Source organism: Crocuta crocuta, unplaced genomic scaffold (assembly GCF_008692635.1).
Source record: "Crocuta crocuta isolate KB4526 unplaced genomic scaffold, BGI_CrCroc_1.0 scaffold288, whole genome shotgun sequence".
NCBI lineage: Eukaryota > Metazoa > Chordata > Mammalia > Carnivora > Hyaenidae > Crocuta > Crocuta crocuta.
In genome coordinates this window covers 3,258,308-3,274,622 of record NW_027532607.1, presented here as the reverse complement: position 1 = coordinate 3,274,622, position 16,315 = coordinate 3,258,308, and the positions used below count along the sequence as shown (strand labels likewise).

General features: G+C 37.2%; 1 protein-coding gene across 1 annotated transcript in view; it reads left to right on the top strand.

Moving 5' to 3' along the window:
* The first annotated feature begins 764 nt into the window (after positions 1 to 764).
* SMURF2 (SMAD specific E3 ubiquitin protein ligase 2) overlaps positions 765 to 16,315 on the top strand; it is a 61,905-nt gene continuing 46,354 nt past the window's right edge. The window contains exons 1-3 of the mRNA XM_077780358.1: positions 765 to 864; positions 6,208 to 6,246; positions 12,037 to 12,145. Of these exons, the coding sequence (XP_077636484.1) occupies positions 765 to 864; positions 6,208 to 6,246; positions 12,037 to 12,145 (248 nt within the window). The remainder of the gene's footprint in view (positions 865 to 6,207; positions 6,247 to 12,036; positions 12,146 to 16,315) is intronic.

The following is a 16,315-nucleotide window of genomic DNA, read 5'->3' as shown; positions in this document are numbered from 1 at the left end:
CCTGATGTGGAGCTCAAATTCACGAGCCGTGAGATCATGCCCTGAGCTGAAGTTGGACGCTTAACCTACTGAGGCACCCAGATGCCCCCCCTCCCTGCCAAAAAAAGCTTAATAAATAAAGTCACTCTCTCGATTTTTCAGTTGACCTTTGAAACTTAATCATATATTAGCAATATCTTAATGGTTTTTAAAAGAAAAATTGTCAAATACGATCTGATTACTATGTTTTAAATAAAGGGAAATGATAAAAATAAAATTTCATAAGTTAAAATTATGATTACTTGAGGATTGTTAATTTATCTGTCATATAATATAAAAAGTCCTCCTTTCAATGAAGTTATTTTAGATTATTTTGGAGTCTCTTTCATTCATTCAGCAAATTTTTTGAGCACCTGTCAAAATACCGGTGCAGTGTGTGCTTGTGTACCATTGAGGCAGACCTGATTTATGCTGTATGTTGTTTACTACCCCTCATAGTTACAAGTGATATTCTAAACTTAAGCAATTATAATGAAGTGTGATGAGTGCATGTGATAAGTACGGGATTCTGTAAAAATATAGATGGGTGGAGGGTTGAGAGAAATATGTTTTAAAAGGTTTCCTTTCCCTTCTGAGATCATCAGGTAAAGCAGCCTGAGGAAAATGTTTCAGGCAGAAGGAATGACCCATGACTCTCTGTGGGTGTGGGATCGAGTATGTTTGAGAAAGTGAAAGTTTAGAGTGGTTGGATCTCGGACTTGGGTGTTTAGAGAGGAGGGGTGGTAATGAAAGCTGAGATCAGAGAGGTAAGCTGGGGCCTGAAGGGCGTTGTAAACCAGTATAAAGTTTGGGCCCAACAACCTCGGGAATGTTTTGAAGATGGAGGTCCGTAGAAGGCCTCCGAAGTGGTAGGTTGGCTATGATATCCAGAGAACTGGTGGTAGGACAGTTTGGAGGAATGTTTTAAGCATATTTTGGAAATGGTTGTTAGGAAGGTGGGACATATATGAAAGGACCTAATTGTACTTTTAAAAAAGATCACTTTGGTTCCATTGCAGAGAACTGGTTAAGGCTTGAGGCAGGGAACTAATTGGGAGGCTGGTTTTAATGGCCTAGACTAGTTGGTGTCCTGGACAAGCGTGGTGGCACTGGTAATAGAAGTGGACAGATGAAGGATATTTCGGAGGCAGAACTGATTAGAATCGGTATTTGCTGGGAGATGGGGGAGAGAGGAGGAAAGTTGCTATGGAGGTTTCTGACTGGAGCAGTAGATGTAAAAGCAGGGCTTTTTTTTGTTTTAATTTTTTTATGTTTGTTTTATTTTTTTTTTATTTCTGAGAGAGAGAGGGAGAGAGAGAGATATACAGCGTGAGCAGGGGAGGGTCAGAGAGAGAGGTAGACACAGAATCCGAAGCAGGCTCCAGGCTCTGAGCTAGCTGTCAGCACAGAGCCCGACGTGGGGCTCGAACCCACGAACCGCGAGATCATGACCTGAGCTGAAGTCGGGCACTTAACCGACTGAGCCACTCAGGCGCCCCCAAAGCAAGGCTGTTTATTGAAAGAAAGTAAACTGGAAGAGCAGTTTTGGGGGAGAGGCTGATGGTGATTTTATTTGGGGACATAATTAATTTGTGTGGACCTGAAGTTCAGGAGAGAGTTAAGTTTGGGTCTTAATATTTAACATTTAGGTGTCATCAAAATGGTAAAGGTAAGGGAGAATGTATGAAATGTAGCTCTTCAAATTTAGTTTTTAAATTTTCTTTTAAAATTTTTTAATGTTTATCACACAGAGCATGAGTGGGGGAGGGGCAGGGAGGGAGACACAGAATCTGAAGCAGGCTCCAGGCTCTGAGCTGTCAGCACAGAGCCCGACATGGGCTAAAATAAAACTCTCGGACCATGAGATCATGACCTGAGCCGAAGTCGGATGCTCAACTGACTGAGCCACACAGGTGACCCTTCACATTTGTTTTTTAGAGGGGAGGAAGAGCTTTGTCAGTCTGTTAATCTATGAATTTACACATGCATATAACAGTTTACATATAATTCCAAGGTTTGCAGAGGTGGGCATCTGTGCTTCTCAGGTTATAGAGTGAAAGAAGAGGATCCAGCGCAAAAATCTGAAGAACCTCAACTTCCATAGACAGAGTATAGGAAAGCGATATGGCAGTGAGGATTTAGTATGCATTTTATGCCTGGTGTAGAACCAGGTTAAATGTGTTCAACAGAAACCAAAAGAAAAGAAGGGTTCCAGAAGAGGGGAGTGATGGCAGATCTCCTCAGGGATCAAGTATGATAAAGAATGAAAGACGTCCATTGGATAGATTTAGTAACTAATGTCCCCTAGGCTTTGGAGAAGGCACGTGAGGACAGAGGAAGCCAAATTGTAATAAATTGAGGCATTAGTAGAAAGAAGTGGAGTCACTCTAAATTTACTTTGTAGAGAGTTTTTATCATGAATGGATATTGTACTTTGTCAAATGCTTTTTCTGCATCTATTGAGATGATCGTATGGTTTTTATCCTTTCTTATTAATGTGTTGATCACATTGACTGATTTGCGAATATTGAACTTCCCCTTGTATCCCTGGAATAAATCCCACCTGATTGTGGTGCATGCTTTTTTAAATGTATTGTTGGGTTGGGTTTGAGTATTTTGTTGAGGATTTTTGCATCTGTATCCATCAGAGGTACTGCCCTATAGTGTTGTTCTTCATTTCGTAAAATTTAAAAATTTTTTATTTTTATTATGTCTGTATCTGGTTTTGGTTTGAAGATAATGCCAGCCTTATAGAATGAATTTAGAAGCTTTTCTTCTTGTGTTTTTTGGAATAGTCTGGTGGAATTCACAGTGAAACCATCTGGTCCTGGACTTCTGTTTGTTGGGAAGCTTTTGATTATTGACTCAGTTTTGTTAGTACTTGGTCTGTTCAGATTATCTCTTCCTGATTCTCTGGGAGGATTCTGTGTTTCTAGGAATGTATCCATTTTTCTAGATTGTCCAATTCGTTGGCACAAAGTTTTTTCATAATATTCTCTTCTAATCCTTTGTATTTCTGTGGCATTGGTTATTTCTCCTTCATCATTTCTCATTCTATTATTTGAGTCCTCTCTCTTTCTTAATGAATCTGGTTAAAGTTTTATTCAGATAAAATACTGTTTATTTTTTTCAAAGACCAGCTCCCGTTTCATTGATCTTTTCTATTGTTTTTTTCAGTCTCTTTTTCATTGATTTCTGCTCTAAACTTTATTATTTCCTTTCTATAGGCTTTGGTCTTTTTTCTTCTTTTTCTGGCTCTTTTATGTATAAAGTTAGGTTGTTTATTTTTCTTGTTTCTTGAGGTAGGCCTCTTTTGCTATAAACTTACCTCTTAGAACAGCTTTTACTATATCTCAGAGATTTTGGACCGTTGTGTTTTTATTTTCATTTATTATTTCCTCTTTGCTTCTGGGTTGACCCATTCATTGTTTAGTAGCATGTTACTTAGTCTCCATATGTTTGTGTTCTTTCCAGATTTTTTCTTGTGTTTGATTGCTATTGTTGTGGTAGGAAAAAATGCCTGTGATTTCAGTTGTTTTGAATTAATCGAGACTTTGTGGCCTAAACTCTGATCTCTCTTGGAGAAAATTCCATGTGCACTTGAAAAGAATGTGTATTTTGTTGATTTTGGATGTATATGTTTGTTAGGTCCATCTGGTCCTGAGGCGAGGGGTGGGAGGAATTAAGAGCTTTTCCCCCAAGATCAGGAATAAGACCAGGGTGTCCACTCTTAACCACTTCTATTCAACATAGTACTGGAAGTCCTACCTGCAACAATCAGACAAGAAAAAGAAATAAAAGGCATCCAAATTGGTAAGGAAAAAGTAGAACCTTGACTTTGATGTTTGCAGATATCATGATAACTATATATAGAAAACTATAGAGACTCCATCAAAAAACTGGTAGAACTGATAGTAAGGTTGTAGGATACAAAATCAATATACAGAAATCTGTTGGATTTTTATAAATTTTTTTAATGTTTATTTACTTTTGAGAGAGAGTACATGAGCAGGGGAGGGGCAGAGAAAGAGGGAGACAAAGGATCCAAAGTGGGCTCTGTGCTGACAGCAGAGAGCCTGATGCGGGCTTGAACTCATGAACAATGAAATCATGACCTGAGTGAAAGTTGGATGCTTAACTGACTGAGCCACTCAGGCTCAGTAGTTTTATTATGAAGGAGGAGAAATTGTATGGTATCTGGAGGGTGAATGTGTTGAAATGCTGATGAGGCCATCGGTAGAGGAGATGGGAGCCCAGGTCCCTGAGAAAGTGGTGGATTGGATATGAGATCTAGAACACAGGGGGAAGGACAGTGTGAGATAGGAGGGAGGATGTTATGAGCAGAAGGAAGACAAAAAGAATGAGGGTCAAAACGTAACTTTGTAGGGCTAGAGATAAGAAGCTGGAGAATTCGCATATATTTGCAGTTTCTCTAAAGTAGGATGGGAAATCAGTTCACTTCTGGAATCATAAGATGGTGGTTTACAAAAATCATTACCTCAGCAATAGTGAAGATTATAATTTGGATTCATATATGTGTTGTATATGTATTGATCCTGAGTGTTCTGTACGGTTTATGTGGTGATGAAGGTTTAGAGAGACGTTCTTCTAAATCCAGTTTGTGATTTGGTACTCTTACTTATGGTCTTTAGTTTTCATGTTTGAGTTTTTATATTTTTAAAAATAAAACTGTTTTTAAGACAGGCCTAAATGCTTCTGACCAGTAAATCATTATCTTGTGCTTACTTAATAATTTTATTCATTTACCAATGGCATCTCTCTCTCTTTTTCTTTTAAGTTTATTTATTTTGAGAGAGAGAGAACAAAGCGCACGCAAGCCATGAGAGAGAGAGGGAGAAAGAATCCCAAGCAGACTCCATGCTGTCAGCACAGAGCCCAGCCTTGGGCTCTATCTCATGAGCTGTGAGATCATAACCTGAGCTGAGATCAAGTGTTGGAGGCTTAACGAACTGAGCCACCTAGGCTCCCCTTTATTTGAATTTTTAAAGTGATTAGTTACATATAGACTTATTCCCAAGGTTTGTTATGGTAAATGAATTTTTGCACACTAAACTTCCTGACCATTTCAGCTGAAAAGAACTGGGTAGACATTAACTAAATATTACATTTATAGATATTTTATAAGTTATAAACCATACACAAATTGATGTTTTCCCTTCACTTTTAATAAGTTTGAACTAAAGAAGTTAAGTTTATGACTGTATATAAGTGATAATTTTTTAAAGTGACCTGTAATCACAAACTACAAAATTCACCCTTTTAGAGTGTGCAATTCAGTGGTTTAGAAATTTTTTTTAATGTTTATTATTTTGAGAGAGAGGGGAAAACACAGACTGTGAGTGGGGGAGGGGCAGAGAGAGAGAGGGAGAATACAAAGCAGGCTCCAGGAGCTCTGAGCTGTCAGCACAGAGCGGGATGTGGGGCTTGAACCCACGAATTGTGAGATCATGACCTGAACCGAAGTTGGCTGCTTAACCGACTGAGCCACCCAGGAACCCCTAATTCAGTGGTTTTCATATATTCATAAGGTTGTGCATCCATCATCTTTTAAGTTAATAATTTCATGCAAGGTAATCCAGAGAATGTGGATTTGGAATATCTAGCTCAATATATTAACTTTTTAATTTTTGGTAGATATAGTAATCTGTCTTGTCATTGAGGTGATGATTTAGAAGAAGGTACTTTATATATCTCCTGTAAAATTTCTGTGGAGTTAGATGGAGACTAAATAACATTATTAAAAAGATCTCATCTGTATCAAGAAAGCTTTATTTTATTTATGATCTTCAGTATGAAATTATTTCATTAAAAACATATATATATCAGCCTGAATTTGCTTATTTTTTTCTTGGAACTATTTTCCTCTTTACACCGAGCTGCTCTGAGATAAATCTTGATGGAAGATTGATTGGAAGTCGGTCCTTATTAGAATACCGGATTTATAAGCTTTCTGGCTGTCATCTGTTACCTAGTGGTCATTGCTGAAGTTGCAGCCACAGGCTCAGCTGTCTTTTGCTAGTCTTTAATGAAAGCTTGTGATCGTATGTCATACCTTGCTGTAGTTAATATTTATTATTCACTGGTGCTTTTAGTATTTTAAAATAAACCTTTTGACAGTGCAGTCTTACCATTTTAATTCTTTCCATGTATTTTTTGTTTCCTTTACAGTACTCTGTGCAAAAAACTTGGTGAAAAAGGATTTTTTCCGTAAGTAACTTTAAATCTTGTATGTTGTGTATAGACTTTTTGGATAACATTTTCAAAATTGTCTGGTGTTGTGATTTCTCTATTCAGAAATATACTTCAAACTGTTTTATAAATGCTTTGGTTTGGAGCTTTTTGGCAATACTTTTTTTTTTTTTTTAGAGGATTTTGTGCTTTTTAGCCTTTGTCCCTTTCCTTTTATTCACTTCTCCCACATATTTGTGTGAAATGTGTATGTGTATAGGTGTGTATATGAGACATGTGTAAAGAACATTGAAGGTGTGCATACTACTAGGTTTCTAGAAAAGGTGGAGATTATTTTGTAAACACTTTTTTTCTTTTCTAATATTTTATAGGAAATTTTATTCAGGCATCCACCATGCCTTGGAAAGTAGAGAAGTCATTCAGCCTGCTTGGAATTTCCAGAGTGTAGGAAAGAAATATCTGCCACGTTCAGTCATAGATGCTCTTATGTCTCAGCCTCTGAAGCAGACATTTGGTTCCCATATTTGCAGTCTCTTTGCCAATAAGTTGTCAGATTTTTTTGTGGCCTTATTTAGGATTAGGTTTTGGGAAGGAGGATTGGAAAGAACCCCTCGTGTGTGTTTAAAATCTTTACTCTGTAATATCATACTTCACAATAGCTTTAAGTTATTAAATTGAAAAAAGATATAAAAAAATAATTGAGTAAAAATGGTATAATTTTTAGTAAAGAACTCTGCCAACAAAATTTTCTGTGTAAAATATTTAAAGTTATAAATTGAGATGATTCATTAGATTTTATTTTTTATTTTCTTTATTTAAAATGTTTATTTTAGAGAGCATGTGCACACACTCACAAGCAGTAGAGAGAGACAGAGAGAGAGAGAGAGAGAGAATGAGTGTCAGAATCTCAGTGTGAACCCTGACAAGGGGCTTGATCCCATGACCCTGGGATCATGACCTGAGTCAAAATCAAGTGTCAGCCGCTTAACTCACTGAGCCACCCAGGTGCCCCAAGAAGATTCATTTGATTTTAAAATTCAGGTTCTACCAGCCCACAGAAACTCACTATGACTGCTAATTTAATATGATATAACTTAATATTCAGGGGTTCATTAAAAGAAATGGTAATTCTTGATGCATTTTACTTTATTTTTTTAAATTTTTATTTATTTCTTAATTTATATCCAAGTTAGTTAGCATATAGTGTAACAGTGATTTCAAGAGTAGATTCCTTAATGCCCCTTACCCATGTAGCCCATCCCCCTTTCCACAGCCTCTCCAGTAACCCTCTGTTTGTTCTCCATATTTAAGAGTCTCTCATGTTTTTGTTCCCCTCCCTGTTTTTATATTATTTTTGGCTCCCTTCCCTTATGTGCTCTTGATGCATTTTAAAATCATACTTCATTCATTTCAGTTGAAATTTTCTTCTAAAATATCTAGAGTAGAACCAGAATTAAAGTTTATAAAATAATATCTTATAAAACTGTAGAATTAGAAATTATTCTGGTTTCTGTGCTTATATGGAAAAGCAGTTTAATAGGATGCTTTGGGACATAGTTAAGAAACTTCTAAGCAGTCTCCAGTTATGTGCCGTGTGTTCTCTCCCCTACTGCGTATCGCCTGTCTCCATGCTGCCACCAGTGCTGTCTTCACAGGCTTTTCCTGAACTACCTGCTTTGTCCTGTCACTAATAACCTAATAACCAGGGTATACTTTTTTTTTTTTTTTTACTGTTCTTAAGGTTGATTTGAGGTGGGATTAATAGGACTGTAAAGTGGCAAATAGGATTGGATAGGCAGGTGACCAGGTGAAAAGGGAGACAAGTGAGGGACGCATACTTTTACAGCGCCTTCTGTACCCTCCAAGACATCTGCTCTGGTTTTACAGACAAAAATCTTCCATTTTGCCTCCCAGCCTTCCTTCCCAAGTTCTTTTCTTTCCTCCAGAGTCCTAAGACACAGCTTCTTCAGTGTAATATCCAGATATACTTGTCTCAGTTTTCCTAGGAAATCTAGAGGAATCTTACTTTAATTTTTGGTAAACCTTGGAGAGCCAGTTATTGCCAGTTATATGATCTTTATCTGCCCCTTGAGCTGTAGGTGGGAAAAAAAGAAGGAAAGAAAGGACTCTTTCTTTTTTCCATTGGTGTAGCCATTAAAAATTGATAAAAATTCTTAAGAGTTGTGAGTTTGCTCCAGGGTTAAGGAAATTAGGGGAAACTGTGTGATTATCTTTAAAACCCAGAATGGAGAAACACTTGATGGCTCTGGAAAGGGAAACAGGAAAGCCAGTCTTGAGGCCTTCAGAAGGCGCTCAGCCAGGGATGGACTGTCTCCTGGGCTCACAGTGGGGATGGCCTCTGCTGTAGTAGACCTATGTCTGTCTTTGATCTGTTTATAAGTTCAGGGTTGCCCATATTAATTCCAGAGAAAAAATTATAATACTTCCTAAATCTCTTACTGAAACTTGAGTGAGAATGGTTTATTGTCAGAATGCAGTTATCATTGATACCAAAATATAGTGTTTGCTTGTAATGTAGTTTAAATCATGTTGAATGAGAAAAGTAAATTTTAATATCGAGCATGACTGTAGGCTGGTGAAACATATGTGTCTGTATATATTTAATATAGGAAAAAATACACTGCCAAGTGCTGTCTTATAACTTGTGTAATTTAAGATAATACTCTTTACTCTGGGTATCTACCCTTGCTGAGAAAAAGTTTTGCTAACTCACTTTCTGGAATTGTTTTCAAGCTTACTGGCTTTAAAAAATAAGTTATTTCTCTTCCCCCAAAATTTTAGAAGGAAAAATTTCTAAACGTATAAGGACATGTAAAAAGTTTTATAGTGAATATCTATCATGTAGATTCTACCATTAACATGATAATGTATCTGTTTATCCATTATGTTTTTTAAAGAATATTTTCATTCGTATAATTTTTTTCTCTTTTATGCAACATTTATTTATTTATTTATTAAAGTTTATTTAGTTTGAAAAAGAGAAAGAGAACAAGTCGGGGAGGGGCAGGGAAGGGGGCAGGAGACAGAGGATCTGAAGCAGGCTCTGAGCTGACAGCAGAGAGCCTGATGATGGGACTCAAACTCACTAACCGTTAGATCATGACCTGAGCCGAAGTCGGATGCTTAACTGACTGAGCCACCCAGGTGCCCTCTTTTATGCAACATTTAAATAAAAGATTTATGTGTAAGATACTGTGTTGTCGCTGTATATAGGGTCCAAATTGAAGTCACTCAGAACCACAGTGTTTGGTGAATATTCTTTTTCTTCCCCCAATCAAAACTAAGGCTTTATTTTCTCTGGAAAGTAACACACTTTTAAGTTGAAATTTTTGTTTCATTATTATTTGCAGCTCAAGTGCATTTGTATAGCGAGGAAGTCTTCAGCTTTAGCTATTTTTATATGACTCAGAAATGATGGGAATGATTGGGAAGTCTTTAAGAATATAGAAAATACCTTAGCCACTTGATATTTACCACTAGAAGCCTAACTAACTTCAGAAAACTTGATAGCTTTTGATCACATCACAGTAACTTGGCTCTCAAGGTAAATTTTTGTGGAGTAATAGAAACAGGTAAGTTGAAATACAGGTACTTTTTTTGTTAGGGTATAGATCTTGTATTTTGTATTATTTAACAGAAAAGAAACATAGGAGGTTGGGACACAGAATTTCCTACTTAATTAAGGACTTGGAAGCCACGCCTAGTGTGTTTGTGTGGAAGAGTTTTCCTGAGTCCTTAATTTAGTTAAACAACACCTAAAGGAAAGCTAGAAAATGTGATTTTTGTTTTTGTTTTTGCTTACAGACATACATTTGAGTGTTTGTTGAGATAGTAGAATCAAAAGAAAGAGATAGAATAGAGTCTTGAAAATACGTAATGTTATTGAAAGTAGAGGGGAAAGTATTCTTCCATTAAACACATTTAAAAATGGTAGGTATTATTGAAATAATATGAATAGCAGTAAACTTCAAGAATATAGTTAAATACATCAATGCCCTAACTTCAAAGTATCTTCTTAAATACTTAACACTCTTAAATCTTGGTCCTCTCTTATTTGAAGTTGACAGATTACAGAATCATAGAATTGGGGAACTGACAACATGATTTCTGCCTGGTTTCAATCTTGGCACGTTGATATCTTGATTAAAAAAAATTAGCATAGATGTCAAGGTGCAAACTTTCTCTGGTTGTCTTCCCATACCAACATTTTGTTCTAGTATTTTCAGCTGTATAGGAAATCTGTGCTATCCCAAAATGTCATTTTTGTCTCATTAACATTTTATTTAGTTCTACCTTGTAACTTTTTTTCCTCCAAAAGAACCACTATTTTCATTGTTACTTAGGGCTGAAAACTATAGTGTCATCTTGGACTCTACTTTCTTATAAACTTGTATCAGATCTTTCAGAATAGCTTATTACTTCACTGTCCTTCACCTTTTCATGTGACTTCCCTAGTTCAGGGTCTACTTGTCTTACTGGTCATTTATCCTACTGTGTGGAACTTAGACAGCTTCATAGATGGTCTCTGTACCAGTCTTTCCTTCTCCCAGTCCACCCTGAAAACCGCTGATAGAAAAATATGACACCCTATTACCTCCCTGAGTCACTTTCTAATTTCTAAGTCTCTCTTACCAGCAGTATTTACTTTTACACCTTAGCACAAATGATCTCTCAGAGCCCTTCAGATACCGTCATACCTTTCTTGGCGATCTTTGTGTTGGTTTGTTCTTCAGAGCCCAGTGAGTCCCATCCCCTCAAAAAAAAAAAAGAAAGAAAGAGAGAGAGAGAAAGAAAGAAAGAGAAAGAAAGAAAGAGAAAGAAAGAAAAGAAAGAAAGAAAGAAAGGAAAAAGAACAAAAGAAGCCTTGATTTACTGTTCAAACTCCCAACTGTTCTTACTTGTATTCACTGTTGAACTCTTACTTGTACTCACTGTTGAACTGCATGGTACATAAGAGGCATACTATACAAAAGTAAGTTGAGAGCATGAATACGAGAACCAGAATATATGTGCATGGCTTTAAAATCTAAACGTTAGACCTTGGCATTGTCACGTACTATTGTTTGTCCTTGGGCTAGTTAATTAACCTCTTTGTGCCTCAGTTTCCTCATCAGTAGAACAGAGATTATAATAGCGTTTACTCCATTGGATTATTATATGTAAAGCATTTAGAATAGTGCCTGACATAGTGTTAAAAGTATTTTCTTTATAATCAGTCCAAACACTTGTTTATTTTCTGGTTTCCCTCTCCCCCATGGCATTCTTAACTGTTTTAGGGCAGGGCGTTTTATTATTTTTTTTTCCTTCAGTTTTTCATCACTCCTGATAGTTATTCAGGAGAACTTTTTGGTTAATTTGATTTCTATGTAGCCTGTATTCTTGTGGGAAAACCTATAATAAGCTCTTTCTTTAAATGCTACTACAGGGGGCCTTGAGAAGGCTCTGAGAGAGCCAGATCTATATTAAGCTTCTTAATATAGAAGGGTCAAAGGGCTGGGAAAGATATATAAAAACTTCCCTATTAAGAGGTAACTTCTAGGCTTTGGTAGTTTAAGCTGAGAATGTTTTGAGATAGAAACAAGAAAAACATGGCTTTTGGTATTTAATGTAGAATTAATTTTAATCTTCATTCTAAATGGACCACTTTTCATTTATAGTTAAATGTTAAACTTTTTATAAAGAAAGGAGTACTCTTTTGAAGCAAATAGTAAGCTTTATATAATTAATTTTTATTTTCCATGTCACATTATTCTTTAATTAAAAAAAATTCTTCCCCTTTTTTCACAGGACTTCCTGATCCATTTGCTAAGGTGGTGGTTGATGGATCTGGGCAATGCCATTCTACAGATACTGTGAAGAATACACTTGATCCAAAGTGGAATCAGCATTATGACCTGTAGGTTTAAATGATTCATTTGAAATGAAACATAGAATCAATATTATTTGATATAGTCTTTGAAAAGAATCACTGAAAATGATTTGAGTTTGATCTGTGGTTTAATTTGGTCTTCACGGAGGGTCACAAAACCTAATAATGGAAGGGTACTTGGGCTTATTGATAGCCGGTTTTGGAAGATCAAGTGCCCTTAATAAGCCTATGGAGAACAAAATGTGTAGGCAGCATAGAGCAACCCTGTCCCGTCTTCTTTCAGTTAAATATTAATTTACTTTAAGCCAGTTATGAGTATAAAACCTGAAATCATAATTGGAGGGCACTCATAGACATTCATTTTGCTTCTATAGGGATAGTTTCTTTCAAATTTTAATCACAGTGGTATGTGCACCATTCTAAAAAGGCACATAATACCGTAAGGCTTTTTTTTTTTTTAATGTTTATTTTTATTTTTGAGAGAGAAAGAACGTGAGAGCGAGAGAGCGTGCAAAACCAGGGGAGGGGTAGGGAGAGAGGGAGACCCAGAATCCGAAGCAGGCTCCAGGCTCTGAGCTGTCAGTGCACAGCCCAACGTGGGGCTCATGAGGTGAGCCGAGGTCAGACGCTTAACTGACCAAGCCACCCAGGTGCTCCAATATTGTAAGGCTTTTAGTGGGAAACTGCAGTTTGCTGCCCCATTCTTATTCCTTTTTTTTTTTTTTAATTATTTACATTTATTTATTTTTGAGAGACAGAGTAAGACAGAGTGTGAGTGGGGGAGGGGCAGAGAGAGAAGGAGACACAGAATCCGAAACAGGCTCCAGGCTCTGAGCAAGCATTCAGCACAGAGCCTGACGCGGGGCTACAAACTGTGAGATCATGACCTGAGCCGAAGTTGGATGTTCATCCAACTGAGCCACTCAGGTGCCCCTCCCCATTCTTGTTCCTGATTCCCATTCTCAAGGTATAACTGTTTAGTCTGGCATTTTCTTCTCTTTCTAGATCTCATGCTTCCTTTATACATCTCTCTCTATATATAGAGTGGAGGATGGGGGAGAGATGCAGACAGAGATTTAGTGTATACATACTTTTAGGTATTATTTTTACATTTCCTACCATAGAAGAAGAATTAGCTTTTACAACTGATCTCTCATCCCTGTTCCCTCAGCAGTCACGTGGCCCTTCTTTTCTCCAAGCCCTCCATTTGAACCTTTTTGGTTAAATCATTGTTGTGTATTTACATTATGATCATGTAACTATTCATAACTGAGTCACATGGTATGCAATGATTACATTTCCTTTCTTGACAAATTTTGTTTTTCTGGAGTTAATAACTCTCTTATTTTGCCATTTGTTTAGTTTTCTGTCTCCTTAATTAATTCCCAGACTGTCCTATAGGACTGGACATTTCCGTATGTATTCAAACACATGAACTATTCCATTAGCTTTGTATTCTTCTTGGAGATCTCCCTCCTGAAACCTCCAGACTGGTCTGCTGGTCTAAGCTGGTCTAGGACCTGCTGCACAATAGTGCAGGGACTTGCCTTTATCATTATGTTGGGAATTTCCTTTGTCTCTTCCTTGTTCAGTGATTTCCCGTATTTTATTATTCCCTGTTTTGATGAAGTCTGTCCTTTATGGTCATCTTGAGAAAGAGTACAAAGATAGGGAAAATTTCTTTGAGATCTTATCTGGAATAGTACTTTATCCATTTCAATTGATAGTTTGATTATAACCTTTTAGGTAAGACATGAGTTTCTCTCCAAATTGTGAATATATTGCTCCATTGTCTTCTAGGTCTAGATCAGCACTTGAACAGAAATATAATGTGAACCACAAATGGAAGCTTGTCTGTGATTTAAAATTTTCTAGTAACCACATTTTAAAAAGGTAACAGGGACACCTGGGTGGCTCAGTTGGTTAAGTGTCTGGCTCAGGTCATGAGCTCATGGTTTTTGAGTTCTGAGCCCCACACTGTAGAGCCTGCTTGGGATTCTCTCTCTTTTTCCCTCCCTTTCTCTTCCCCTCCCCCACTGGCTCGTGTGCACACATGCGTGTGTTCTCTCTCAAAATAAACTTAGAAGTTAATAATAAAAAAGATTAAGCTTAATAAATATATTTAATTTAGTATATCTAAAATATTCTCATTTCAACATGTAATCAAGATAAAATAATTATGGTCTTTTTTATAGATAAATAAATATATAGATTAAAAAAATAAACACTTTCCAGCCAAGTCTGAGATCTTTGTTTTGCACTTACAGAGTGCCTCAATCTGGACTAGCCTCAAGTACTCAATAGCTCCACGTGGCTGGTGGATGCCCTTTTGAACAGTGCTGTTTCAGAGTATCGCCAATGGCATCCTGAATTTGGTCTTTCTTGATCATTGTTTTCCACTAGAAGATTTCAGGGTATTCTCCTTATGCCAGATAATAAATTTTTTGATGATGGATTTGGTATATATGTTACATAGTGCTTGATACTTATTGGGACCTTTTAATCTGGATAAACTCTTTGTTTAAAAAAATGAAAATTTTAATTCCAGGTTTTTTTTAAATTTAAAAACTTCTTTTAATGTTTATTTTTAAGAGAGAGAGAGAGCGAGCGAGCACACAAGTGGGAGAGGGACAGAGAGAGAGAGAGGGAGATGCACACACACACACACACACACACACACACACACAGAATCCAAAGCAGGCTCCTGGCCCTGAGCTGTCAGCACAGAGTCTGATGCGGGGCTTGAACCCATGAACCGTTAGATCATGATCTGGGCCAAAGTTGGATGCTTAACTGACTGAGCCACCCAGGTGCCCCTAATTCCAGTATAGTTAACATACAGGGCTCTCTTAGTTTCGGGTGTACAGTACGGTGATTCACCTTCCATTTATTACTCAGTGTTCATCAGGATAAATGTTCTCCTGGGTGGCTTAGCTGGTTGAGCGTCTGACTCTTGATTTCAGCTTGAGTAATGATCCTAGGGTTGTGGGATTGAGCCCTGCATTGGGCACCACAGTGAGCATGGAGCCTGCTTGGAATTCTCTCTTGCCCTCTCTCCCTGTGCTCCTCTCTTCCTGCTCACGCTCTGTCTAAAAAAATAATAATATATAAAAGTAAATGTACTTTTAATTCCCTTCACTTTTTTCACCCGTCCCCCCATCTGCCTCCCCTCTGGTAACCATCTATGTGTTCTCTATAGTTAAGAGTCTGTTTTTTTGGTTTCTCTCTCTCTCTCTCTCTCTCTCTTTTTTTTCCTCTGTTAGTTTTTTTTGTTTCTTAAATTCCACATATAAGTAAAATCATTTGGTATCTGTATTTCTTTGTCTTATTTTGTAACATTATACTCAGTAGGGCCATCCATGTTGTTGCAAGTGGCAAGATTTCATTCTTTTTTTTATGGCTGAATAATATTCCATTCTTTATTCATATCTTGATGGACGTGGGCTATTTCCATCATTTGGCTATTGCAAATAATGCTGCAATAGACATACAGGTGCATATATCCTTTCAGGGTTTTCGTATTCTCTGGGTAAATACCCAGTAGTGTGATTACTGGATTATAGGGTAGTTCTATTTTTAATCTTTTGAAGAACCTCCTTACTGTCTTCCATAGTGGCTGCATCACTTTGCATTCCTACCAGTAGTGCATGACGGTTCCTTTTTCTCCATATCCTTGCCAACACTTATTATTTCTTGAATTTTTGACTTTGGACATTCTGACAGGTGTTAGGTAATATCTCATTGTGGTTTTGGTATGTATTTACCTGATGATGAATGACTTTTCATGTGTCTCTTTGCCATTTATATATCTTCTTTGGAGAAGTGTCTGTTCATATCTTAGCATTTTTATTTTTTAATTATTTTGATTTATTATTTTTTTTTTTAGCATTTATTCATTTTGGGGGGGGAGGGGCAGAGAGGGAGGGAGGCACAGAATCTGAAACAGTTTCCAGGCTCTGAGTTGTCAGCACAGAGCCTGATGCGGGGCTTGAACCCATGAGTGATGAGATCATGACCTGAGCCAAAGTCGGACGCTTAACCGACTGAGCTACCCAGGCGTCCCTAATTATGTTTTAAATATTTATTTATTTTTGAGAGAGAGCAAGCTTGTGAGTGGGGGGAAGGCAGAGAAGGAGGGGGACAGAGGATCCAAAATGGGCTTCGTGCTGACAGCAGAACTCATGAACTGTGAGCTGA